General features: G+C 41.5%; 1 protein-coding gene across 2 annotated transcripts; it reads right to left on the bottom strand.

Moving 5' to 3' along the window:
- Window positions 1–205: 205 nt before the first annotated feature.
- On the bottom strand, window positions 206–21,589 carry TRMT9B (tRNA methyltransferase 9B (putative)). Of its 2 annotated transcripts, none has more exons than XM_074588145.1 (4): window positions 21,411–21,589; window positions 8,970–9,124; window positions 5,347–5,520; window positions 206–2,138 (listed from the first exon to the last, which is right to left on the bottom strand). In XM_074588145.1, exons 1-4 carry the CDS (start codon window positions 21,437–21,439, stop codon window positions 1,102–1,104), a joined length of 1,395 nt encoding a protein of 464 aa, XP_074444246.1. In that variant the 5' UTR covers window positions 21,440–21,589; the 3' UTR covers window positions 206–1,101. The 2 variants fall into 2 exon arrangements, with proteins under 2 accessions (XP_074444246.1, XP_074444247.1); XM_074588146.1 differs by lacking the exon at window positions 21,411–21,589 and adding an exon at window positions 11,578–11,730.
- Between the last annotated feature and the right edge of the window lie 4,498 nt (window positions 21,590–26,087).

The following is a 26,087-nucleotide window of genomic DNA, read 5'->3' as shown; positions in this document are numbered from 1 at the left end:
TTCAGCAAAACTTATGTCTTATGGGAAAGTTTTTTAAGCAATCTATTATCATTTAGGTCTCAAAAGATTCATTTAAACTGCAGAAGACAGGAATTTTGTATTTTATGCACAAACTGGACTTGTATTCTCTTCCTATCTATGTTATTTAAGACACCGTTTAATATATATTCTCATGTCAGTGAACGAGGAGAGCAAATATGCCAGCTGACCAGATATGCACTGGAACTTTATTAATTTTATCTTAGCTTCCTGGGCTTATCAAAAAAGATATATGTATCTCAAATATTTGATATTTTGTAACCTTTACATAATACTGATACTCTCACAAATCCCTCCGACTTCCCTGTACACGTAACCAATGAAAAACTACAGCAGCGGAAATTAAGATAAAGTATTTGTGGGAGCTAACGTAGAAAACTTAACCTGCACCTGAGACACACGCTAGATTCTTTCTAAAACAGAAGTCCAAAATATTGCTCAAAATCCGTTCTGTCATTTGCTGCCAAATGCAAACCTCAAATGACAGAATATGCAGAGCTTGGTTTTGTCCACAGATGTTGCCCATGAACAACCCTACCCCAAACGACGCAGCGCGGGGACCACGCTTGCTCCCCGTTCTGCAGCGTGCGCTCCAGCAGCGTACAGGCAAGTACGGTTTTCCGACATCCCTGCGTCTCTATTTGTAGGGCTTCAAGAACGGGGAGCGACGTCGCACGTTTTCAGCGTTTGAAGAACACAGCCTGAACTTCCAACCGAGAGGATATATTCTCACAAAAGATGCCCTGATCCTTGTCTTATAAAAAGGTTTTATTTCTCAATAGAAAAGTATATTTAAAAACACAATTATTTGCTAAAAGCAGTATAAAACTCTCCAGTTTTAACTTCATAAAAGTTTAACAAAACATAAATATTGTTTACCACTTAGATTCCTATATACAGACCTTGCATTAGATAGTTAAATAGGCAGGGAGATAACGACTCAGAAACGAATGGCACACGACTACATGAGATTCAAACTCCAGGTCACACCGCACAACCACAGGAACACCAGGAGCAGCTCAAAATCCTCAGTCACTGAACTCTGCTTTGTTCTCTTCCCAGCTACGTTCCTCTTTTCTCTGCAATAATGCACCAGTTCCCATGGTCGTAGCAGGAAGAAAGTATCCGAAGCTCAGGCACGTTCTCTTCTACCAGGGAGCACAGCTCCCCTTCCCGAAATACATGGTAATAACGCATGAAGGCTTTTGCATCCAACGTGGCATCAGTTTGGTCCCCAACAGATACTGCTGAATCCAGAGCGGAGTCAGTGGAGTCAGCTGTTGAAGTTCTTTTGAGAAACTTGCTGGCATTAGACTTACCAGCACCATCTTTATTGCAACCGCAGCTGTAGTCCCTGTCTTCCACCGGGCCGTTCGTAAATGAAGCTTCTTCACTCTTGCCCCCAGCTACGCTTTGGTGTCCTCCACTTAAACTCAAATCCTTCAGTGCATCTACGGCTGGTGACCACGGTGGTTTTTTGAGAGGCAGGCTTTCCACGAACACGTCATCGTCATCTAAACTTTGTTCTTTTAGCAGTGCCCCGTGGTGACCCAGATCCAAACTGCAGTGGCGCGAGTGCTGAATGGGCAGGGTGCTGTTGGCCCATTCTCCGGCATTCTTCGGGGGCTTCGTTTTGTCAGTTTGTTTTCTCAGGGCTGATTCATCAAGTGACCTGGAGAAAAACCATGAGCGGAAAGATCTTCCCAGAGCAGTGTAAAATCGGTTTTCTTCTTCAGAAATTTTCATGCAGCAGGCTCTGGATAAGCAGTGGTCCGTGTTGCGGGCATGTTTTGGATCGGTTTCTGGCTGCAGACTGGTTTGGTAGCTGCAATCAGAGATGACTAGCTGGGCCGGGTCTACGTCTCGGGTTTTTACAGCGTGCACAAACTCAGCCTTATCTCCAGACTGATTCGATTCTGAGAAATGCCGTGAGCACAAGGCCTTGTTCCAAGGAACAAACACGTCTTGTTTCTCAAAGCGACGGTTCTTTTGTTCCATAGCCCAAACATAAATCATCATCTGCCCTCCGGGTATCAATACCCTTGCCATTTCCTTTATTGCTTTGATTCTTCTATGTTTAGTTGAGAAATGATGGATCACTGTGAAAAAGGAAAGGCATTATGTATTGAATATCATTAAGGACATAGCATTTCCGTCTTCAACCTGTTCTACGTGTCCGATCATTTTAGTCGCCATATCACAAATATCACTCACTGCAAGTCAGCACCAGTGCTGAATGTACTGGTACGACAGTGCAAATTTATCCCAGAATGCTCTCTTTTACATTTCTGTTCAACGGACAAAACCAGGCACATCCCAAAGAAGGAAATGAATTTAATTTCAAAATAACTCAGGCATATAAGCTGGAGGTTTCTGTTTCTCTACATCACCCATAAAAGATCACAGCATGACTGGCTTTCACTGAGATGCCTGGCCTTTAGGTGAATTAGGTAAGATTAAGTTTGATTTTCGATTTGGGCCACATTTCAGACTTACCTTACTGGAAACAGAAAATCTTTTCACCGTGTAACAAATACAGCAAAAAGTAATATCACGAAAAAGATTCTCTGCATTTTTATAGCAGTGCACTTTCAAAAGAGCTAGTGAGAAAGTTTAGACAGAAATATTTTCCATTGCATTAATTTTGTAGAAAGGTGTTGCCTTTATAGATGTTTGTTTTGGAGGAAAAAAAAAAGAAAAAAAAGTATCTCGGTCTACACCCACATGTCTGCGAATGATGATTTTTTGTTACATTATATAATGGTATTAAAAAAATAAAAAGACAAAGGAAAAATAAGGCTATTGATCACTAAATTTGAATTTTCTTTCCAGGATAATATCCCCATTTTGAAATTTCACTGCAATGTGAAATGAAGCTATTTTTCAAAATTTCCACACTGTTTATATCTTCCTACTTACCCAAAGAAACCAATTTTAACAGACAATGAATAGTTAAGGCAGCTTTTGCTCCCTAAACTCTCAAAACCACTAACTTGTACTGAGGTTGGTTGTGTTGGTCGTGTTGTTCTACGTGTATTATCAGTACTGGATCTGATTCAAATCAATGATGTAAAGAGGACTGATTCCATAATTTTTTTCAAGTGGACTTGGAGCCACACTTCTACATGCAAAACATTCAATCTCCCCATATAACAACATACAGTAATAGCATATGTTCTTAGCTGAAGACATCTCCATTCCTTCAGACAAATAAGATTATCTTTATATGTGCCACTTGACAGTAGCCAATTCTACTTGTAGAAATAGTGTTATTTCAACACTGCAGTTATGACAAGCGTGTCCAACTAGCACCGACTCCATTCAAAACAATGATTCAATTACCAAGGGGAAAAAAATGTAGCTTTTTTACCACAAGCCAAGAAAAGCATTCTTGGCAATTGGTATTAACTAGGCCCTCACAAGCAGCTGAGAACACAAGATAGCAAACCCTGAGAAGAGTCCCCTGGTCTATATGGCCAGTGTTTATTTCCAAATACTCCTAACGCTTATCAATATTTTCATGAACTTTGCAAAAAAAAAAATTATAAAATTACTATTTCAATTTCTTTAACAAGATGGGGAGAAAGGAACTGATATTTTATCTTATCCTGGAGTTAGGCCATACATCATCACAGAACCTCCTGCAAAGTAAAATCAAAACTGACACACACAGTAGAAGCGTGTGAGATTCACAGCATCACAGAACGGTTTGGGTTGGAAGGGACCTTAATGATCACCCAGTTCCAACCCCCTGCCATGGGCAGGGACACCTCCCACCAGACCAGGCTGCTCAAAGCCCCATCCAGCCTGGCCTTGAACACCTCCAGGGATGGGGCAGCCACAGCTTCTCTGGGCAACCTGTTCCAGTGCCTCACCACCCTCACAGTGAAGAATTTCTTCCTAATGTCTAATGTAAATCTCCCCTCTTCCAGCTTAGTTCACCAGAAAGAAGTGACAATCAACCAACAGAATCTGTGCAAGCTCTATCTAAGCAATTCATTTAATGGATTAAATATTCTTCATCATTAAAATTATATGATCGCTCTGGTGGTTCTGCAAGAAATATAAATCCTATAAACTGGATCATATTAGCAAACTAAGAAGCGTATTTGACTATGTACATAAATACTTGCTATCCTTTGGAACGGGACGTAAAACACTTTCTTTAGAGCACAGGCATACCACGTCTCTATTCAAGAGAGATTAAAATCCATTATTGTTAAATGTATGGAAATACCAACTTTTAATCTTGTCAGGCCTGTAACTGGTATAAACAGGTGTTTATACCAATATACAGTAGGTGTGCTATCCTTCAAAGGCAGCTGATCTGATAGCACTGAAATTATGCTACAAGACCTGAAATGTGGATAGGGCTCACTGGTCCAATAGCCAACATGAAAGCAAAATAATATAGATACTGCCTGCGTATTAGTCACCTTTTCTTTTACCCTGCGTATGTGAAAAACACATTTTAAAATCCATTTCTATCATAGTTTGAGTAGTTTGTTGATTGCTACCAATAATAGTTATCATTTAAAAATACATTTCTATCATATTTCAATTAGTTTGTTGCTTGCTACCAATAATAATTATCATGGTTTGTATTTTTGCTGATAGAGAGAAACAGCCTGAAATAAGTTCAAGCAAGAGTAGAGCTAAAAATGTAGAGTGTAACTGGGTACTCCAACTGTTCCTCATCTACCCTCTTCCAGTTTATACTTCTCAAATTATGAGTAATATTTCCAAAAGGAGAGGTCAGAGGAGCTAAGATGCAGAGATGCTTCACTCATTTTAGACAACAGGCACTTGTACAGCTCCAAGTTCTTATTTCATGACCATTCTAAGAGAAATTTGTACTCGTAACACGTAATAGTTAACATGATTTAAGTCCTGCTGTAGAGAAAGCAAGTTTTCATTTCAGTGCATTTTGCTGGTCAAAACAGATCCTAAGGAGGAACCCAGAGTTTATCTTGACCACCTAATTTGTTTAAACTGCCAGCAGCCATGTTTATATTAGTTTTTACTTGTTTATAATGCATGCTGGAAGGCAATCTTTTCTGCACAGGGTAAACAACACCACGTATAAGCAAACGAACGATCCAAATATTTCCCTGGTCAACAGTGCCTCTGTGCAATGGAAGTCACTTTTTTTTTTTTGTGTTTACTACATTAATTACAGTAATATCTGCTGCGATTCTCAGAGAATTGTTTCAAACCAAATTTAACTGAAATGAAGACACGTGGGAAGAAAAGGATCCAAAAAACTTCGTACTTGCTGTGGGCCAGAATGCATGTTTGTTGCCTTACCTCCGATGGAAATGACTGCATTGAAGCACTGGTCCCTGAAGGGAAGGTTAAGGTTGTCACATACCAGAACTTCATCGTCTCTCTTCCTTGCAATCTCTACCAACGGTCCACAGTAATCACAGCCGAGATTATACACCTGAGTGTTGACGCTGAGATACTTTCCAGTTCCACAACCTAAAGAAGAGAATAATACATCAGAAGCTGTATGCTGCAAATACTCGCTATCCCTCCCGAAGCAGTGAAAATAAATGGGAAGGCTTTCCTAATTCTAATGTTTCCTGGAAAACAAAATGAGAGGGGTTGCTCCTACTAGCCTAACTGCTGCTGGGTTTGTTTGGACTGTTTGAAATTACGTGTTCACACCATTAGGAGTGTAACAGTACCAACATCACCAACAAAAATACTCATTACGCTGCCCTGCGTAATAGCAGGTTATGTGTGTGGGGGGAAGAAGGGTAAGTGGGGGTGGGAGGAGGAAGGAGGGGCCCTCTGCAGCCACTATTGCGTATTGTCGAGCAAAAAACCTACCATGCTGCTTCACACTGAGCCTTTATATAGCCTGGTGTCCCCCTGCCAACGACGAGCATAAACGGGCACCCCAAACCGGATAAGCATGATGGCCCTTTTCCTCAATACCCTCCCAACTGCCTTCTGCTCAGGGGTTTTCCTGAAGCCAGCGTGTTCAGTCTTTTTAGTGACCTGCAAAAGATCTCTCTTCCAAACACTTCCCCAGCGTTTGCTAAACCTCTCCAGTGCGCCCCATTTCTCCCCGAGTCCTAAACCACAGCTGTCACTGACACAAGTCAGAGGGGACAATTTTAACTTCAGATACAGACTCGGAAATAACCGTGAACCACAAAAGTTCCTGCCATGTCGCCGGCACGTCCTCCTTCTGTCTTCGTGCCAACGCGTTATAATGCATGTAAATGTAATGAACCGTTCCAGAATGTCTCCCACCTAAAAGTATGTCTTCTCAAGGACTCTGCTGTACTAAATTGAAATCTTTCAGAGTGTTCCTCAAGACCGTATGCGTAACAGGCACTTTTCAAGATTAAATTAGGAAACATTCACTGCAGTTATGGGTCAGTAGTGAAGAGTAATTTCTGAAAGTTGACAGCCAAGCAACGGGGCAGCAGTTTGGCAAAGAGAACCATCTCAGTGTTGGTAATTCAATTTAAAGGCCTGGAGTTATCTTTAGAAACATCACTGCTTCTTACAGCGCTGCTGCTCCCGTCGATGTTAATGTGCACCATTATCTAGAGAGACAGCACAGGAACTGCTGGAGACCAGCACGACGCTTCAGTGGGGAAAAAAAGAGCGTTTTTCTAAGGAAAAAGCAAGCACTATTCTTTGAAGTAACGCTTGAGAGAAGTGGAAAAGATTAATATTGTTAATACAGTTCAAGGAATGTATGCAATAAAACACGAAGCTGAAGCGCTGCACACTAGAAAGTGTAGGTTTTAAAATTAGTATAAAGTGTTATTGGCTACTGTGTTTGCAGAAAGAACGCATTTAGTCAAACGTACAATAATTTAGATGACTCGGCTACTTAATACATGGCTTTTGGTGGAGTGCTTTTTAATCACAGTGAGTTTCTGGAAGTATAGGGTCCTCTCTGGAATGAAGCTAAATAATGGCAATACTCTCAGTGCCTCTAAAAATCTACACTTGCAGGAGATTCGCTTTTAAATGAGTCATCAGGAGGTGGATGCCTTCATGAAGCTGTTAGCAATAGCCATGCCATTGTCATTTATTTTGATGAATGAACAATAATAAGGCAATTAGACAAAATGATGCTGTATTCTGTTACCATTGCCATGCTTCGTTTAAAGCTAGCAAACAAAAATATTTTAATAAAAGGTCGTATTAAACAGAAAAGGAAATTACCAATTGAACATCTCATTTTGAAAATTTTGGTGCCGCTAAGCAGCCCTCCTCCCAAAATACACACCATAAATAAACACAACAGTCAGATTCTTGTAAATCTTACTAAATCTCATCAAAGGAGGTACCTTGTGTGCCTTGATGGGAATATTCTTACGGGCAACTGTAAGCATCTACCTCCTCTCCAGATGTATCACATGCATTTAAATTACTTCAGCTGCTACTAAACCAGGGTGATCTTAAGCTTTGGCCAACCAGTGTGATGCCTGCTGATAAACCCTCAAAGAATTTCAGCTGAGCTTCAAATGACTTCTATTGAGGTGACAAAAAATTTTGGCTGAGAAATATCACGTGAAGCTGGCTGTTGAATGAGTGTATGCCATAGGATGTTTCCTGCGATTATTAGTGCAAACGGTGCAGACATGTAAAAGAAAATACATATTCATAGAATCATAGAATCAGTCATAGGGTTGGAAGGGACCTCTGGAGATCATCTAGTCCAGCCCCCTGCCAGAGCAGGGTCACCCAGAGCAGGTTGCACAGGAACGCGTCCAGGTGGGTTTGGAATGTCTTCAGAGACGGAGACTCCACCACCTCTCTGGGCAGCCTGTGCCAGGGCTCTGACACCCTCAGGGTAAAGAAGTTCCTCCTCATGTTTAGGTGGAACTTCCTATGCTCAAGTTTATGCCCGTTACCTCTTGTCCTGTCCCTGGGCACCACTGAAAAGAGCCTGGCCCCATCCTCCTGACGCCCACCCTTTAAGTATTTATAAGTGTTGATAAGGTCCCCCCTCAGCCGCCTTTTTTCCAGACTGAAGAGACCCAAATCCCTCAGCCTTTCTTCATAAGAGAGGTGTTCCACTTCCCTCATCATCTTGGTAGCTTCAGGTATTTTGGGGGTACTGCTCAACAGCAGCTGGAGAATTGTATATTGTCTTTTGACTGTGGCCTACAAGATCTTCAAAGAATGGTTTTCTCTGATAGGGTAAGGCAGATGCATAATCTATGGTGTACTTTTATTACACTTTACTATGTAAAAACACTTTATCAGTCTAAACAGTGAGGAAAATCCAGTGGTGCAAAGGCGCGTCTTGTTTGCAGTGATGTGCTGTATAGCACGGAAGTCATAGCACAAACACAAAGCAAACACACCAGGATCTGGAAACCCCTAAAAATGTCTGGAGATGCAACAGAAAATCAAGATGTAAATTCAACGTGTAGGGAAAACAAGGCCATAGCAGGAAAATGAGGTTTTGGTACCTGTATTAACGATCACAGGGAGATTCTCAGATCACAATTTTTTTTTTTAACAGTGATCGCATCAGATTTCTCTTATGTTAAAGCCTTGATAGGAGGAGTTTTAGAACGAATGAAAAGCATTAAATTGCAGATCACCAAGAGATGCAAAGAAACTGAAATAGGAAATAATTGAGCCGTTAACACCATCTTTTTACAAGGGCTCCAGGGGAATGACAGACCACCAAGTCTGTGGGGAAACTGGTAGGTTACGGCTTAGCTCAATCAAAACAAGGCAAAAATCCCATTTACTGGTTACCCGATAAGGAAACAAACCAAGCGGTACATGGCATCTCATATGAGTTTAAAAACAATTTTAAAACAATCTTTAAAACCAATTCAAATGAGTTTTGAAAACAATTGCTCTGAAGGATACAGATGATTAACATACGAAGTACTAAAGCCTACAGGCAATCTCTCCCACCGCCCCAAGGAATGGCTCACCTATGTCAGCGACGAGACTGCCAGGCTTCTGCTCCAGCAGAAAGTTCCGAACACGAGGCCACGCTTTGCTCTGCAGATCATTAAAGTAGGCAGCTGTATTTTCATACACGCTATGCACGTGCTGCTTTTCTAGCTGGGCAGCCTCATGTTCCATCCTGAAAAGGTAATGAAGAAAGATTACGTACGCCACCACACAGCGGAGGCTTCACATTCTACAGACGTGCGTCATTCAGGACCGTCTACGTTTGCCTTCATAAAATCATTGCACCCACCTAACAGTCATCCTGTTTATAAAATGGTCTTTACTCAAAGGATCTGATTCTATTTCACGAAAAGTCAAGAAAAAACATGAATGTATCACCTTGCCTGAGGAGCGCTGTATAACTGCAGGGGTCTATTCAATAATATATATATTCCTAAACAACTTCCCCAATATAGTAAAAGCTTATCAGGCGCAAAACGGAGCCTGGATTCAGCCGGAATGCAAAATTATGAAGAACAGGAAGCTAAGAATAGACTTTCCAGTTGCAGCTAAGGCGAGTAGGTAGGCAAACTATTAGTATGCTATTTGAAATATAGCCTGGACCCTGAAACTAAAGCCCCGAAATCACGCCTAGATTATTTGTGGTTTATCTGCCCTCTGGATGGGATGAGTTGGGTGAAATTTTTCAGCAATAAAACCATGATTTCCCTGCTCCCACTCCGTTACCTTAATTTCTTAGCAAAGTATTTCAGTTTCATGATTCATTTGAAAAGTGGTATCTTCTTAGACTTTTAACACTACTCCTAAGCCCCTGTGAAACACCAAGTAGATGCGGACACTGAATCCCTTTACGGAGAATCTTACGTCTTCCTTAAGATTTCCCCTCATCTAAGTGCCAACGGGGTCAGACTTTAATACCTGATGGAGGCCGATGAGATTGCTTTTCGAAGTGTAAAGGCATTCTTCAAACTAATTCAAACTGCCTGTTTATTCAGGAAATACTCCTTTCCATTATTAAGACAGAACTTATTTAATTGTCCAAGTACTCAGCAGAGATTAAAGCCTGTTTCCAAACTTCTTTCAAGAAACTAAGCACTATATTCTCAAGATGAAATTACAAAAGTGACTCCTTTGGCTGCATTTGAAAATGTCAGAAGCAAAGACTTTAAACACACAAGTCCTTTTGTCTTTCTTGATTTTCAAACAATATATATTTTCAAATCATAATAAGCAGTATTTCTTTCTGTCACTTTTACTCTTGAAATACGCTATTATGAGGAAAGATTTAAAATAAAATATTGCATATAATAATAAATAATGGTATGAGCTCTTCAAAACACCTGTCCTACAAGCACAATCTTTTTAATTTAGAAAACGGGAGTTAATCCCAATGACTGCAAACAAAAAAACAACTAATGTATTCCAAGTTAAGCGTGAGTGAGTGCCTACAAGAATAGTATGTAAGACTTGATCCACTTCACTGCTTTCACAATCCTTACTTTCTTGTTTTCTGGCATGATTCACAATTTTCCTTTATGATGCATTAGGTCACCCTTTAGTAGCTGAATATATATAAATATATATATATAAAAAAAAAATATATATATAAATTCAGTCGCAGCATAGTAAATTCCCAGTAGGCACATTTTCAGTGTCATCTTGAAGAGCAGACAACTGTAAGAGACTGAACAACAGAAGCAGACAGTACCGAAACACAGACCTGAAATTACATTACATGTGCCAGAAGTTACTCAATCAGAACTTTTCTCAGAATGCCGTTTCAAATTATGTTGTCAAATAAGATGGCTTAGTTACAGTAATTTCAAATAACTATTCCTTGAAGTCAAAAGCCCATTCTTTTTTTTTTTCTTATTTGACCCTTAAATAAAACAAACTGGATGTTTCATGTCTGCAGCTGTCTTTCTTCTCTGCCTCAAAACACACTCTATTTTGTTGTTCAACTGCCTAGAGATCCTCTATTTAGAAGTAGAAATTCCAAAGGCTAACAATCATTTATTTTCTTTTGCCAACTGATACGCTCCTTGCTCTAGTTTATATTTCATGTTTGGTTACTACGCGGTTCACTGTTTCCAAGCGTTCTTTATCTTTCCACTTCAAGCTCTTTGTTCAATCTTTGCAGCTCTTAAGGCAAAAAAAAAAAAAAATCATTTCAATCATTCACACAGAATTCCAAATGCTACAGAAATTCCAGTTTATGTGAACTACGGAAGTAGCTGTCTGAACTGACGGTTAATTTGAATATTTTAAATAAACACAAAAGCCGACCTGGACTTGACTTAGAAGATGGTAAGAATTCTCCCATTGATACAATGTTATATTATACTTTTCCTGAAATGTCTTTATTGAACTCCAATGTAGGCTGAGATTTGGCTTAGTTTCCTACTGACTCAAAAGACCATTAAGTTTTCCCTCTAACTTTCTCATTCACTGGGCCTGACACTGAGTCTTCTGCTACGCAGGACACGCGAGAGACTACATGTATTACAACACTGCATTAGAGGTTATTATTTTTAGATACGCTTAATAATCATTATCAAGATAATAATGTGGTTATAATCTTAGAATAACAGTAGTCTACTAAAAAAAGAAAATTATTTCATTTACCGCTTCATCACAATTTCCATTCCTGCTGATTGTTTATATTTTGTAGGTAATTAAGTCCCATGATGAAATTAGACCTGCCAATTTGACTTTCCAGTCGAGATTCTTAACGCTACCAGGTTTTACTTTGCAGCACGGCAGCGAGATGTCCCAGCAATAAACCTCTGCATTTCAATGTTTACGAAAGGCAAGAAACCCACAGCGTCTGACCTGGGCTCCTGGGCTGCAGCTGGACCAGTTCCACGCAAGTCTAATGTCACCAAAAACATCAGAAACTTAGAACTTTGTGACTTTACAACCCAAACTCAATACCTCTATTTCTCTTCATAAAGAAAAACAATCGTTACAACTTTTTTTTTTTTTTTTTTGCCTTGAAAGTACCAGACAGTGTCTCTGTTGCGCGGCAACTGCAGAAAATGTTCAGTTCATCCGACTTCTGGATTGTAACTTGCAGGATAATTGCAAAGCATGTTTTGCAAAGGAGGTAATGAAAATCCAAGATGTCCAGAAATCCCACTGCTTCAGCATCTGCTCCACTTCTCATTTAAGCCACCTGGAAGCTGTCCGGTAAGCCAGCAAGGAGAAGAGCAGAAGGTGGTAATGACGGACATACGCTCCCCATCCTCAATTCTCCTTTTCCCGCGTGGCGGCTCGTGCTCCTGTCAAAGGGCTCAGGCAGAGACTCGGCGCAGAACAGGGAGCGCGCAGTAAATTGTCACCCAGCTGTTTGGCGGCTCCGCAGCAAGCCCTGGCAAGTCCCCGAAACGCGGACGCGGCGTAAGAAAGGTGAGAGTCCCGCAAACAAGCAGTTTGGATGACAAAGGAAGAGCAAATGAAGGGATCCTCTTCCCTTTCAGTGCTTCCTGGTCGTCGAGGTCCACTGATGAGACTAAAACAGGCCCTTGTTGCAGCTGATCCACAAAGTGGGAAAACTGGACGAAAGTCATAGTGTTATTTCTGTGGAACGTGCAGGGCAATGGATCACCAGTCCACCACAGCTAACTGTGGAACACGATCAAGTAAATAGGTTATAGCCCACTGACTCTTTCCTACATTGCTGCTTTGTTAAAAAAAAAAAAAAGGCAAAATAAAAAATAAACCAAAATATTACAGCCTTCCAGGAGGTAAAAGGAATTGTACGAACACGTGATATCATATATTATCACAGCTACACATCACACTAAAAGTCCCCTCCCTCCACGGCAATCTAATTTCTTCCTTTTCCATTAACATTTTGAAGCCTTCTAGATAATTAACTTTTCAAGGATACTGCTTTAAGGAAAGTCATGTTGCTTGGACATTTGCTATCGCTGCTGAAGTAATAAATACATTTAAACATGTGACCTTGAAATGACAACAACCAAAAAATAATAATCCCAGTTCCCAATACTTTAAAAAGTCAGGATTATTTATTTTTTACCCAGGGATTTTGTTTTGTTTTGTTTTATTTTTGAAAGCGTCTGACTTGCAATTTTGACTAACTGTATTAAATACTTGATCCTCAAATCTACAGAACAGTTGCTGGCTCCCAAATGCAAGGGGTGCCCTACCATCGAGGTGCAGGAGGCAGCGTTCAGTCCAAAAACTCTGCCTCTACCACAGCCTACCCAAAGCTTTCCACACCTTCCTGCAGTTCTTCTGAGTCCCTTGCAGCCCTCCTCATCCGCCTCGAGTTATCCCTCCCATCCACCCGAGATTTTCTCATCTTCCTCCGTCTACCTTGGCACGTGCTCTGTCACCACCTCTGTTTTAATTTGACGTACAATGCCGCGAAGTCTTGACCGGGCTGACGTTCAGTTCCTCCTTGCCTCTATTTCCAGGCCAGTCACAATACCTGGAGCACATTCCAAACTTTTTGTCAATGGCCTCTTGGAAGCGCCCTGTGATTTTCACGGTAGTCATCAAAACCTGCATTGCTCCTATTTGTCTTCAAATCAATTGCTCTCCATTAATTTGAGCCACAGGCTTTCCTCTTGTCCTCCCTCTTGCAGCTGCCTGTTTTCTCTAACCTTTTGAAGAGCAGCAGGAATTTACTCAACTCAGTTCATGAGTCAGATATGCAACATGTCAGCCTGTTAATGAGGGCCCCTCTTAGTTACTCTCCTCACGCGCTGATGGGAATTCTCAATCCCATTTTGGATTAGGAGAACTCCTGCTTCAAAGACCTAGGAAATTCAGCACAGTTGTGTCTCTCCGGGTTGCTACAGCAACATCAATCTTGGTTACGCATGCAACTCCAGCTATGGATGCAACAGCCTAATTAATCACTGGCCTTCAATCGAACAGTATAAACCACAAAGGGCCAGGTCTACGTCCCACCATACCCTGCTCTCCAGCAGCAGCATCTGCAGCTGTAGCTGATGCTGAGGGCGAGGTAAAACGGGCGGTACTCCAATTTGCATTCTCTCCTTTCACCTACAGAACGGGGAGAACGATCCGTACAGCGAGCTATACTTCCAGGTTACTTCCAGCTTGCTTCAGACTGAGCAGTCTTTTCACTCAAACAGAAGCAGCCATGGAGAGCTACGCGTACAGCCCTAACGATCATCTATAAGCCAGAGTCCTTTCTTCCGAGCAAATACAAAAATCCAATTAATCTCCAACCGCAAAACCTCATTGCAGCCCTTCTCAAAAACAGACCTAGGATTTCTTTATCAGAACTTTGCTCACCCTTGGGACCGAGTTTATAAATCATAGTAACAACCTCCATTCTGATTGACACTGTTTTCTCATTTCATTAACGAGGGCAACAAAACAGGAGCATGATGACACACTAAATTGCTTCCAGATATGAATCATTACGTAAAAACAGCTTTATTAGTAAATAAAGGATAATGAAACAAAATAATAAGAATCCTGCTGTGACTACTTAAACTAGCTGCAATGAAAGTTTAGCAAGATGAGATGATTTGCTTACATAAGGCTAACAACTCTGGTAATTAATTTCACCCACGCATGAATTGTTATAATCCCATGAAAAAACACACAGCCTGAATCGGAGCGAGGGGAACTCTGTGCAGCGGATCTACAAACTTACTGAGCTGAAGTCCTGATTCAGGACCCTTCCTCCAGTAAAATCTGGGAAATTCTGAAGTGAAAAACAAAGAGCTGAGACACGTTTGACAAGAATCACTGTTAGCTGAAACGCTCGCTGTGAGCCTGGCATTTTAAAGTAATTTCACTGTTTGAAATAAAGTCACTATTATTGCATTTTTTTCTTACTGAAAAACCAGAGAGAACCTTGCCCTAATGAAAGATTGAAAGCGCTGAGACTGTTCTTTCAAGGTCTTGGACCAAACAAGTTTATGGTTCAAGCTCTAGTTACTCAAAATGACAACCATTCACCACCCCATTCACTTTGGTACCTCTATTTTCCAGTCCAGGCAAAACCTAGTACTATTCACTGCACATTCTTGGATCAGGTCATCATTTAATATTCCCCTTGCTGTTTTGCATTTCGGGTCACAGTCTGCGTGGCTGAAAGGCTGCACTGTAAACAGATTTATTTCACTAAGTACATAAACTCCATTCTGTAGATAGGTAACATTGTGCTAAGATGACAAGGCACAAACACAGACCTTTTGACATTAAAAACCACAGAAAGGAGCGTACTCACGCCGAAGTGGCACATTGCCTTTAATTGTCTGTTCATCTTTACTATCACATCAAAACTCCGAACTCCCTTCCTACCGGGGTCCCACACCGTCAAGAATCCCTGCTGCTGGATGTGCACGGCTCTGCGTCTTCGGGTCCTGTCCAGAAACACTCTGTACAGCCATCAGAAAAGAAGGGGAAACCAGGAAAAATTTGGGCTGCTGAGCAGAAAGAAAACTCCAATAATAAGTTGTGCTGAAGAGACCAAAGTGTCTATTTTTTTTTCAATTTCTTGTTCTTTTCCGCTGCTCATGTTAATTGTCACCAGGCAGCCGATACATCAGTGACAAAGAGAAAACGGATGGAATGGGAAAGAGTAGGTTGGGGCTTTTTAAATAAGGTCAGGGTTTTCAAAACAATCAGACTAATAAACAGTACGTAGGGAACCAGCCTCAGATTAGCCAGTCTCAGATCCACCAGAAATTAGAGACAAACTAAAGAGAAACGAAATCTGAGAAGCTGTGGGCAACAGGTACAGTCCCCAAACTCATGATATTCTCATAAACAAATTAGGGACAGTTGGTTTAGATGAAATTGCAGTACAAGTTGGTACTGTTGGGAGGAGAACGTGCAGTGTCGTTATCAACAATTCCCTGTCACGCTGGAAGGACACCTTGAGAAAAGTTGTTCAGGAGTCTTTTTGGACACTTCTCAGAGATTTCTTTGCAAGATGGCTTAGAGAGTAGCATTGTATCTGCAGATGGACCAAACTGACAAGGGTTCAAACGCGCTGGATGATGGTAGTTGAATTCAAGCGTTTTGACAGATTGAAGAAGACAAAAGCAAAGTATTTAATTCAGATAAGAATAACCAACTGCACAAGTAATTTAGATAAGAATAAGCAACTGCACAAGGCTGAGGGAGGCGGGATGGGATGACTGGCAGCAGTTCTCCAGAATCTATAACACTTCACAGATTTAACACCATACATGCTATGGTGTTATGGTGGGTTTTGCAACACACTGTTGCAAAAAAACCAAACACCAGCACACAGAAATAGGGCAGATACTTGCAAGTTACGTAAAACTGTCCTTCTGCTATATTCGGCACTGCTGATATATCATAGAGTCATAGAATCATAGAGTTGTTAGGGTTGGAAGGGACCTTAAAGCTCACCTAGTTCCAACCCCCTGCCCTGGGCAGGGACACCTCCCACTAGACCAGGTTGCCCAAAGCCCCATCCAGCCTGGCCTTAAAAACTTCCAGGGATGGGGCAGCCACAGCTTCTCTGGGCAACCTGTTCCAGTGCCTCACCACCCTCAGAGTAAAGAATTTCTTCCTAACGTCCAGTCTGCATCGACCCATCTCTAGTTTTAATCCTTTCCCTCTAGTCCTACCATTATCCGACATCCTAAAAAGTCCCTCACCAGCTTTCTTGTAGGCCCCCTCTATCAGTTTGAGTATATGTCTGATTTCAAGCAAGAACTGTGTAGATCCACTGCAAATATTACAGAAGAGAACAACACCAATCAGAGATTACTGTAAATCCATAGGACATAAGAAATCAAGTAAACCTCTGGGAAAGATGTTAGTTCCTTGGATGGATCTTGTCCTCTCAGGACAAGAGGGGACCATCTTCTCATATAAGAAGGGCTGTTGCAAAGAAGGAAGGAATAATCTGTTCTCCAAAATGAAGGGTAGAACAAAAAATAGCGGGGTCAAACTATAGCAAGGAAGACACAGGTGAGGCATTTTAAAAACAAGAAGGACAGAAGAACATTGGAAACAATTCTGGAGTAGGTGGGTCATGGAGCCTCCGTCATTGGGGTCTTAAAAACTTAAGTTAGTTAAGCACCTGTCAGGAAACACACTGATGTAATTGATGCAGCTTTAGGGAGGGAGATGGTGCCCCAACCTCCACCCTCGTGACTCTGTGTGTCTATGAAGAATAAAACTCCAATTTTTCAAGTTATAAGAAAGATTTCAGTGACCCACTGTAGAAAAACGAAAGGCTGAAAGGTTGCTTCACAATATTTATTACTTTTTAACACAGGGGTTGTTTCTGCAGCTAAATTAGTACAGATGTTAAATTAATTTCCTCCTGAGTTTCAGCAGGTTGGTTTGTTTCCTAAGAGCCCCGCACCAGTATTTCAACCCCCCCGGCCACGCTACGCTACTCATCAGCTTTAAATGTAGCTGTTTTCCCTCCTTGATCGCTGTAGCCCTCCAATACTTGCAAACAGTTATCTTGTCTTCTCTCCTTATTTACCAGCAGTTCACCAAGCATTAAATATTTAGTACTTCTCTTCCTCTGCGATGAATCGATCTAGGTGGTCTTTTACAAGTACTGTTGTCATTCTCTGCATCCTCTCCATGTGTCTGCGTTCTTCCTGCCAAGCTATAGTCACAGGAATATTTGATTTCTCAGTGTCATCCTACAATTCTGGAATTCTAGCTTTCTAAATTCCTTCTGTTTCCCCACACTCTGTGATTGCATTTAGAATACTATTTCCAGGCAGATTAGTTTTAATTTAAGCAGTATAATTCTCCTTTTTTTTTGTGCCCATAATGCTCATCACTGTTGCTACTTCCATTGTACTTGGTGCTATATGCAAAGCCTCCCCAATTAAAAAAATTTACAAACCGACTTAAGTAAGACATTCAATTACTTGAAAATATGTCTTCTGCTGAAACTTAATATCTTAGTGGCAGAAAGATAAGCAGCACCTCATTAAATAGGATCCCAAATTAAGGCCGTCAACGGTTACCTTTGATCCCAAGATTAAATATAAAATATCATACAATCCATTACAGTAATTACAGAACTACTAAGTGGATTCTCTTGATACCTTTTAGAAACTACTCTTGATTACAACATGTTTATTATAACTGAATATATAATTTCCTATCTTAAAATATTCATATTTGTTTCCAGTATACAAACGTATTCAGCGTTCAGCATACTCTCCAGACACAGTTTCAAAAGAACCGCTCTTGTGGCAGACAGCACTAGGCATTAAGTCAACCTCAGCAGATGACCATCAGAAGGAGGGCAAAGACAGTACTACATTCTTATCACCCTACAAAACTCAAAAATCTGGCTGATTAGCTTTTATTTTTTTGTAATTGTTAGTCATGGAAGCAGAAAAGGTGTCTTCGTGTCTTTGAGGTTAGCGGTCAAAGACAGAAGGTTGTCTTAAGAACTGTCTGGTAGTAACTGGGTGCTTACGCAGCTGAGAAAGGCAGCTGACGATACAACAGTAATCCTATCAGGATTCAGAGTTAGACTTAGACCCAGAAAAATTGCATTATGCTGTTACTCAAAGGTCGAGGTATAACCCTCCATGAAGTCTCTGGCCGCTGTCACAGACACGGGTTCTTCCAGCCGCAGCTGTAGCAGACTGAGCAGTGGGGAGGCTCAGCATCCCTGTACAAATCCCTAGAAAAGATCCTTCATTTCCATAAATAACAATCAAAAGACTGTTTCATTTTAAATGCTTTATAGTATAAGTGATAGCTTTTTTACATAACTTGATCTTTCTAAGCTCTCTATTTTAAGGGAAAGGCCTTTACACGAAGCAATTATTCAGCACGGAAGGGAAAACCTCCCTGAGGGAGCTGAAATTTCATATAAACACCACAAAAGTTCTCCATTTGGAAAATATTTTAATACCATGGCCTTTTTAGATGGAATTTTTTTTTTCTTAAAATCAATATTGTCCAGGAAATTATTGTATCACGGGGAACAAGAGTTGATAGCTACAAAAATCTGTATCTGGAGCATCAACAGAAATATCTTCTTAGAACTTTGGCTCCCAAGTAATTCATTTTTCTGAAATCACAGAATCATAGAACGTGTTGGGTTGGAAGGGACCTTTAAAGGCCATCTAGCCCAACCCCCCTGCAGGAAGCAGGGACATCTTCAACTAGATCAGATTGCTCGGAGCCTCAGATGAGATCGCTCTACTACATGTAGATCTGAATGTAAAGTTTTCTTCAAAATGGATTTTTTAACAGCAAAACACAAACCAAAACATACAGTGCCTTTGGTCCAACTGTGTTATGTCTAAACTTTTCTCAGAAAAACAAAAAATCAGTCAGGAGACTGTGTCACATGAGTTGCAGTCAAGTATATAAAGCCTGGCTAAGACACAAATATTTATTTTATTTTTCAATAGTTAGACTTTTTCTCTCCCAGTAATTCAGTTGATACTTCTATTTCCATTTATGAAGGTACATACATAACTTTTGAAGGACCAGCGTCTTTACTGTTAAGTACTTATAAACAAAAGCAGTTAATATTTAAAGTGATTTTTAAATTATTTCATAAGTTTATAAAAGTCCAAAGTATTTTTTCGACCTCTGTAATCTTTATAAATTAAAGACACGCGCAGCCCTCAAACCGTGGTTTTCTGCCACACAGGATTATTCCGTATCTATTATCACTTTTAAACACGACCATGTAAACCCTGGTACTGCAAAGACCCGGACATCTGCTTAACTTTATGCACTGTAAATCATCTTACTCATCTCAGGTGGCCTATTAATACTAACTAAAGGCAGGAATTTGCACATAACTTTTTTCAGGACGGAGCCTTATGCTGTTTGTACCATCCCATATTCTAATTCCTCCATCCAGAACGGATGGCAGAAGACCTGCAAATCCCAGCGTTTGCACGGCAAGTGTTTATCCCCTGACGCAGGGCTGATTTCAAACTCTGAATTTGCTTTGTAACTTCAGTTGTGGATTTATGATTGTTTTACCTTAGAAAGTGCAGAAAATGAGGAAGAGTTACTTGTATTTTTTCTTCTCACCAAGTTCAGTTTAGCATTTTATATACGTCTGAAAACATTTTATGCCTTTGAAGATCTCCTCGCCAGAGGCGGTATTAAGATGCACAGCCACAGTTACCTACGTGTATTTAATTCGCCCAAAATGCACATCTCCGTAAGTTAAACAACAGCAGCATCACTGAACTATCTCAGCATGCAATCCATTACAAACACACAATGTGAGAAGGAAATCAGTAAATAAAAATGCACTGGTTCGAAGACACGCTCTATAAATATCATATATAACTGAAACAAACGTATTGATATACTGGACTGAAAACAAGTCACAAAAATGAAACCCAGCCCCCCCCTGGGGTCCATTATGGGGCATTTAAAAGTCCCGAGAGGACTTTTTTCTATTGCTCGTGGAGAGACTGCCGCACGGAGGTGTTTTGGTTTTTTTTCCCCTTTTTATCCGTTTCTCGAGTTTCACGCCGCAAATCGTGAACTCCAGAAGCAGGCTTCACCTGAACAACTCCATGGGCAGGGAACGCCACGCCGCGCACCCCACCGGCACGGCTGAAGCGATGCTGCCCCTTCTCGCCTTCGCAGAAGCCGGGGAGCGGGTGACCTGCCCGCCCCAGCGCCGGCTGCTCCCCCGACACCCGGCGGGAGCGAAAAATCCCTCTGCAAACATTCATTAAGCGAACGCTCTGCAGCGCGGGGGGCGGGGGGGGGCTCTATGTCGATTTACGAAGGCAATACTTGGGTATTTCGAATTTTTCTAGGAAAGGATTTAAAAAAAAAAAAAAACAAAAAAACAAAACCAAAACCCGAACACACCATTATTAACTCTTAACGGCGCAGGATTGCTCCAGATCATTGCCTAGGGCTGTGCCAAGGCACAGCGCGTGCTTCCTTTTCAATTAACCAGGCGACCACGGAGAAACTTATTATTTCTGTTGCAAATTCCACCCCCCCACCCCCCCCCCCCCCCCCACATACACGTCTCTTAAAAAACTACCGTTCCCAACTGCTAACGCCAAATCCCGCGCCAGCATCCCCGCCGCCTCCGGGGGCTGCCAGCCGCCGCTCCAGCCCATTGCAACGGGGTGGAGGGGAAGGCGGGGGGGGGGGGGGGGGGGGAATGTCAAATATTAGTTAAATCTCGAAATCCTTCCGTCCCGGGGTGGGTCGGCGCCCGAGGGGCTACTCCCGGTTCGGCGTTTTGCAGAGGATCATCTCAATTTGCCCCAAAAAAAAAAAAAAAAAAAAAAGAAAAAAAAAAAAGAAAAAATATCCCCCGCCGCCAGGCGCTTTTTGGGGCTGGTTTAAGGTTTTTTAACATTTTTTTCTACGTTTCCTCCCCACCTTTTTCCCCCCCCTAAGGCGAGCTCGAGGTGAATGGGGGTAGGGGGGTGGCCTCAGCATCTCTCCCCCCGCCCCCCCATCCTTTCCCCGCTCCTTACCTGCACCCGCGGGGCGGCGGCGGCTGCATCCCGCCGCGGAGGCGGTGCTTCGTGCGCGCCGCCCCGGGCCGGGCCGCGGGGGGGAGCCGGCGGAGCCCTCCCCCCCGGGGAACACCCCCGATCGGTGGGTCCCGGTCCCCACCACCACCACCACCACAACCACCAGTCCGTCCTTCCCCGCCGGCAGGAGGAGGAGGAGGAGGAGGCGGGGAAAAAAAGAAAAAAAAAAAAAAAAAAAGGAAAGAAAAAAAAAAAGGCCGGGTTATCAATTCCCCCGGTTAACCCTTGTCTCGTCCCATGGGCATCTTCTGCCAGGGTGATGCTGGTGGAGATGGTGGTGCTGGTGGAGATGGTGGTGGGATGCTCCCTCAAGGTGGGGAGGAGCAGCAGGGTCCCCGAGCTCCCCTAAACCGAGCCGTGCTGTCTCTGCTGGTCATAAAAGTGGCCAAGGAGGATTAGCCTTTGCTCATTTAAAGGTTAAGATTAGCCTTTGCTCATTTAAAGGTTAAGCTCAAAGCTAACCTTTGTGACTCGGTCCTGTCCGCCAGGCTTCCCATCCCCAGGGGGCTGGGGGTGAATATTTAACACACACCACCCCCCCCTCCAGCATCGATTCCTATTAAAGCAGTCTAAAAATGGCAGATTGTTTCTATACTTTCATATATTTTTTTTAGGAGGGCCTGTTGCGATGGGACAAGGGGTAATGGTTTTAAACTAAAAGAGGGTAGATTCAGACTAGGTATAAGGAAGAAGTTCTTTACAATGAGGGTGGTGAGATGCTGGCCCAGGTTGCCCAGAGAGGTGGTGGAGGCCCCATCCCTGGAGACATTCAAGGCCAGGCTGGATGAGGCTCTGAGCAACCTGATCTAGCTGAAGATGTCCCTGCTCACTGCAGGGGGGTGGGACTAGATGGCCTTTAAAGGTCCCTTCCAACCCAAACTATCCTATGATTCCATGATATTTACAGGTGTTTATTAGACAAGTACACAGAACTCCAGCCATGCGCCAGGAGGACCCCGATCCTATTAGCACTACATAAACATGAGCTAAAGAGATAGTTCTGTCGCAAGACTTTATACATAACATATAAGAGATTACAGATGGAGAAGAATGCGATGAATCAATACGAGCCAGTATGACAGGCAGGGAACTCAGCACAGCATCGCACAAAGTACAGAAGGTACTGAACTATGTACTGCTAAGCCTAGCCTTTTGCTTAAATCAGATTTGAAGGTACCTGGAGACAGGATTATGGGAAAATAGTGGGAACATGACTGTGTATTGCTGGGATTTTCAAAACTGCCTGAATGACTGAGGAACATGCATTCCTTTTATTTTGAAAATCCCACCTGAACTAAAAAAAAAACAAAAAACAAACAACAAAAAACCAACAGTGACACAGGAGGATTATAAAAACAAGCAGAGAAAAAACTGCACTGAAGACATATGAACCTAATATCCTATTAAAAGTACCAAAGGCATGGAGTAACTGTAAGACATAACTGTCCTTTACAAACACTGTGTTGGCTTGTCCCTGCTACTCCGTACTTCCACGTACGTCTGCTAATTTCACTCTGGAATGCAGCGTCAGCCAAACTGACTGGTGCAGAGGAATTAGGGTCTGCCATTCCCAGATTCTCCCAGAGACCTCAGATGCCATCGTATTTGCCCCATTCTGCCTCCAGGTCCCAAGCTGATTTCAGCAAAAGGCTACATATAACATTTCATAGTTCGGCATCTGCAGTGACTTTGTACCTGAGTTTCCTAAATATTCCTTAAGTGTGGACACCATCTGGTCCACGTGGTTTGTTGACATAATTATTGACCTGTTTTAAAAGCTCTTCAGTTTGAAACAACTGCCTCAAATTGAGCTTTCTTGGAAAAGGATTCTGATGTAGACTCTTAAAACTCCCCCGTGGTGAGTTCACGCAGCTTTTCAACCTTACAACCTCATCTTTTCTGGATGCTCTTTAAAACCATGATTATCTACCGGCCCTATAGGTTCTCTGGCAGACTTCCTGCTTCTGATGCATTTAAAATAGATGTTAGTCACGTAGCTTAATGCACTTTAGGGAAAAAACCACTGGTATTAAGGTCTCAGCATGGTATACAAATTTATACAGAATAAAAATAGAATACTTTTTCCTTTGAAGTACTACGCATCTACAATTACATAACGAATTGCAGTCCTTAACAACCCCTCCTCCCTAAACAATTAAAAGACCTCATCAAAATCAATTTTTTCTCCATATTAAAAAGGATTTAGGTCACTAAATTAAGTGACCGAAGGTTGGGAAAGCCAGAAGGCTACCCATCAAACCTTAATTCAGACCTCTTGTGCATGTGCATTGCAACCCTGTACTTAATTATGAGCTTGTTCTGCAGAACACCAGGCTCCATTTGGAACATGTGAAATTATGTAGTGGCAAGCGTGTGAGAGTGGCTAATTACGTTTCCTCCTGTGTTCCCATCCATTTATTCCTTTACTTTTTAGGGTCTCTTTTCTGCTCGTCCCCTGTCGTCTCTCATGTGGAAATTTCTCTTTCCCTGGTCTGTCTGAAAGTCCTTTTAGTAGTGAATCAGGTGAAGGTTTTTACCATAGGGTCACAGAGATGGCCAATTACTCCTTAAAGGTCATTGGCAGTTTTTCTCCAAAGGTGAGAAAAAAATGAAAAGAAAAGGAAGGAAAACAAAGTCGGGAAGAAAAACAAGGAAACAAAAGTTTCCAGGTTGAAGCAGAAGGGAAATAAGGAATTGAGGTCAGTCTTCATGATATCACATCCAAAGGATCAGCTCTCAAATTACAAGCTTTACAGAGAGAGGCAGTTGTAGATGAAAGCAGAAGGCAGGCATTAAGTTGCCTGATGTCTTGGAGGGGAAGGATCATACTGTATTTATAAATAATGCTGCGCTATCTCAGTAGATATTCTGGAAAAATTATGATTTTTTTTTTTTTAATTTGTGACAAAAAAATCTACCTTTTACTTGCTTCTCTTGGAAGAAGGCCTCACCAGTCAAAGCTGTTGTATCCTCTCTACGCTAGGTATTACAAAAAAAAAATACTTTTCAGAGGATTATTTTCTATGGAGATGCTTGAGATATAACCACGAGCTAATTTACATCTTTGGTTGGTGAATCTGGTCTTCACAGAGAATTTTAATGTTACCTTCAAACTGTAATGTTGTTTTAAAAAGTTTTCCAGCAGAACTAACAAAAACTGGAACCAGTGGTGTTTGCGACATTAGCAGTAAGTTGGCGTTATTGCAGTGGACTAAAAGCACTATTTCCACTTCATGGGACATTTTAGACCTGAAACACGCTAAAGCAATAACGATTCAATATTCTGTTTTTCTGGAACATGAAAATTTTTAAAAAAAATTGAGCTAGAAAAGCATACTATTTCCTAAATGAAGTGAGGTCTCTGAAGACTTGAGTTCCCCAGTGAAACTGAGTATAGGCATATTTTGTTTGCCAGTCGATCTCAATATCACAAAACTCACATTTTCAAAAGAAGTGTCTAAAAATGTTAGTTACTCTCCTGAGTGCTTCAGTCTAAATTTAGAGACTTTCTGACCCTTTCCCATACACTTTCTTCCCAATCATTTGCACTGGAAACTTGATTTCTTAAATCAAATTAAGAGTCTCTGCTTCTTATTTGCTTCGAGGAGTTTTAATAATAAAAGACATCCTCAAAATTGTGATAATACCGTGTGCTGAGCCCTGCTGCAGGGTATAATGGATTTACCTTGAATGGGATAAGAAAGCAGAACTGATTTATTGAAGGCAAGGCGTGATGCAGTCCAGTAAAATTCAACACCCATGACTGCAGGGCCATAACTGTGCAGGTATTTTTTCACGCAGGCTCAGTACGCCTATGTGCAGGCAGGCAGGCAGGCAGGCTCATCTTGTGGGAGATTTTTAATGTGTGGCCTTCACAACCTACCACGCAGAGCTGCTGTGGGGATTAACCAGTTAAGAATTGTAAAGTGCTTTGAAGATTATAAGGCATTAAGTTGCGTAAGTGCTAAGCACTATTATTTAATACTTAAGTATTATAAACCAAGCTTTACAGGACAAATCATGTTCACCTCACTAGTACCAGTCTGTGGTTTCAATACGGTTGTTGCAGGAGGTAAAGCAAGCAGAACGGACCAGAGGAGAGTGAAATGCTTTTCTTGTTCCACTACCAGAGGCTAAAGTGAGATACAACCGTAATAGTGTTGCAGAAGATTTATTTGAAAAATAATTATTCTGAAGCACAATAGTAGATCCAAGAAATTCACATAACAATGCAATGATCCTTAAGGTGCCAGTTCTGCCATCCTTACTTAATCTCTGTCCTATTACACGCAAGTAGATCCACTGACTATCCTCCATGGAGTACAACTCCAAACCCCAAATCCATAGATGGACCAAATACATCAATTATATCAGCTGAAAATGTTGCCAAGTCACAGTAAGGATGGGTAAAATCTGTACACTTCTAAGTTGTACTTCATACCAATTTTAGTGTTGACTTAAAATCAATTAAAAATCATTTAGGTCAAAATTTTGGAAGAAAGATTAACGCAGAGAGACCGTTGTCTTTATCAATCAGACTGAGAACTGGATACAGTTTCTTCGTTGAGTTTCATTTTGGTACCAACCTTCCTCTCCTTTGTTTCGTAACGTCAGTTT

This window comes from Larus michahellis, chromosome 5 (assembly GCF_964199755.1).
Source record: "Larus michahellis chromosome 5, bLarMic1.1, whole genome shotgun sequence".
In the NCBI taxonomy this organism is placed as follows: domain Eukaryota; kingdom Metazoa; phylum Chordata; class Aves; order Charadriiformes; family Laridae; genus Larus; species Larus michahellis.
Note: the sequence above shows the minus strand (reverse complement) of the source record. Positions and strands in the feature narration are given on the sequence as shown.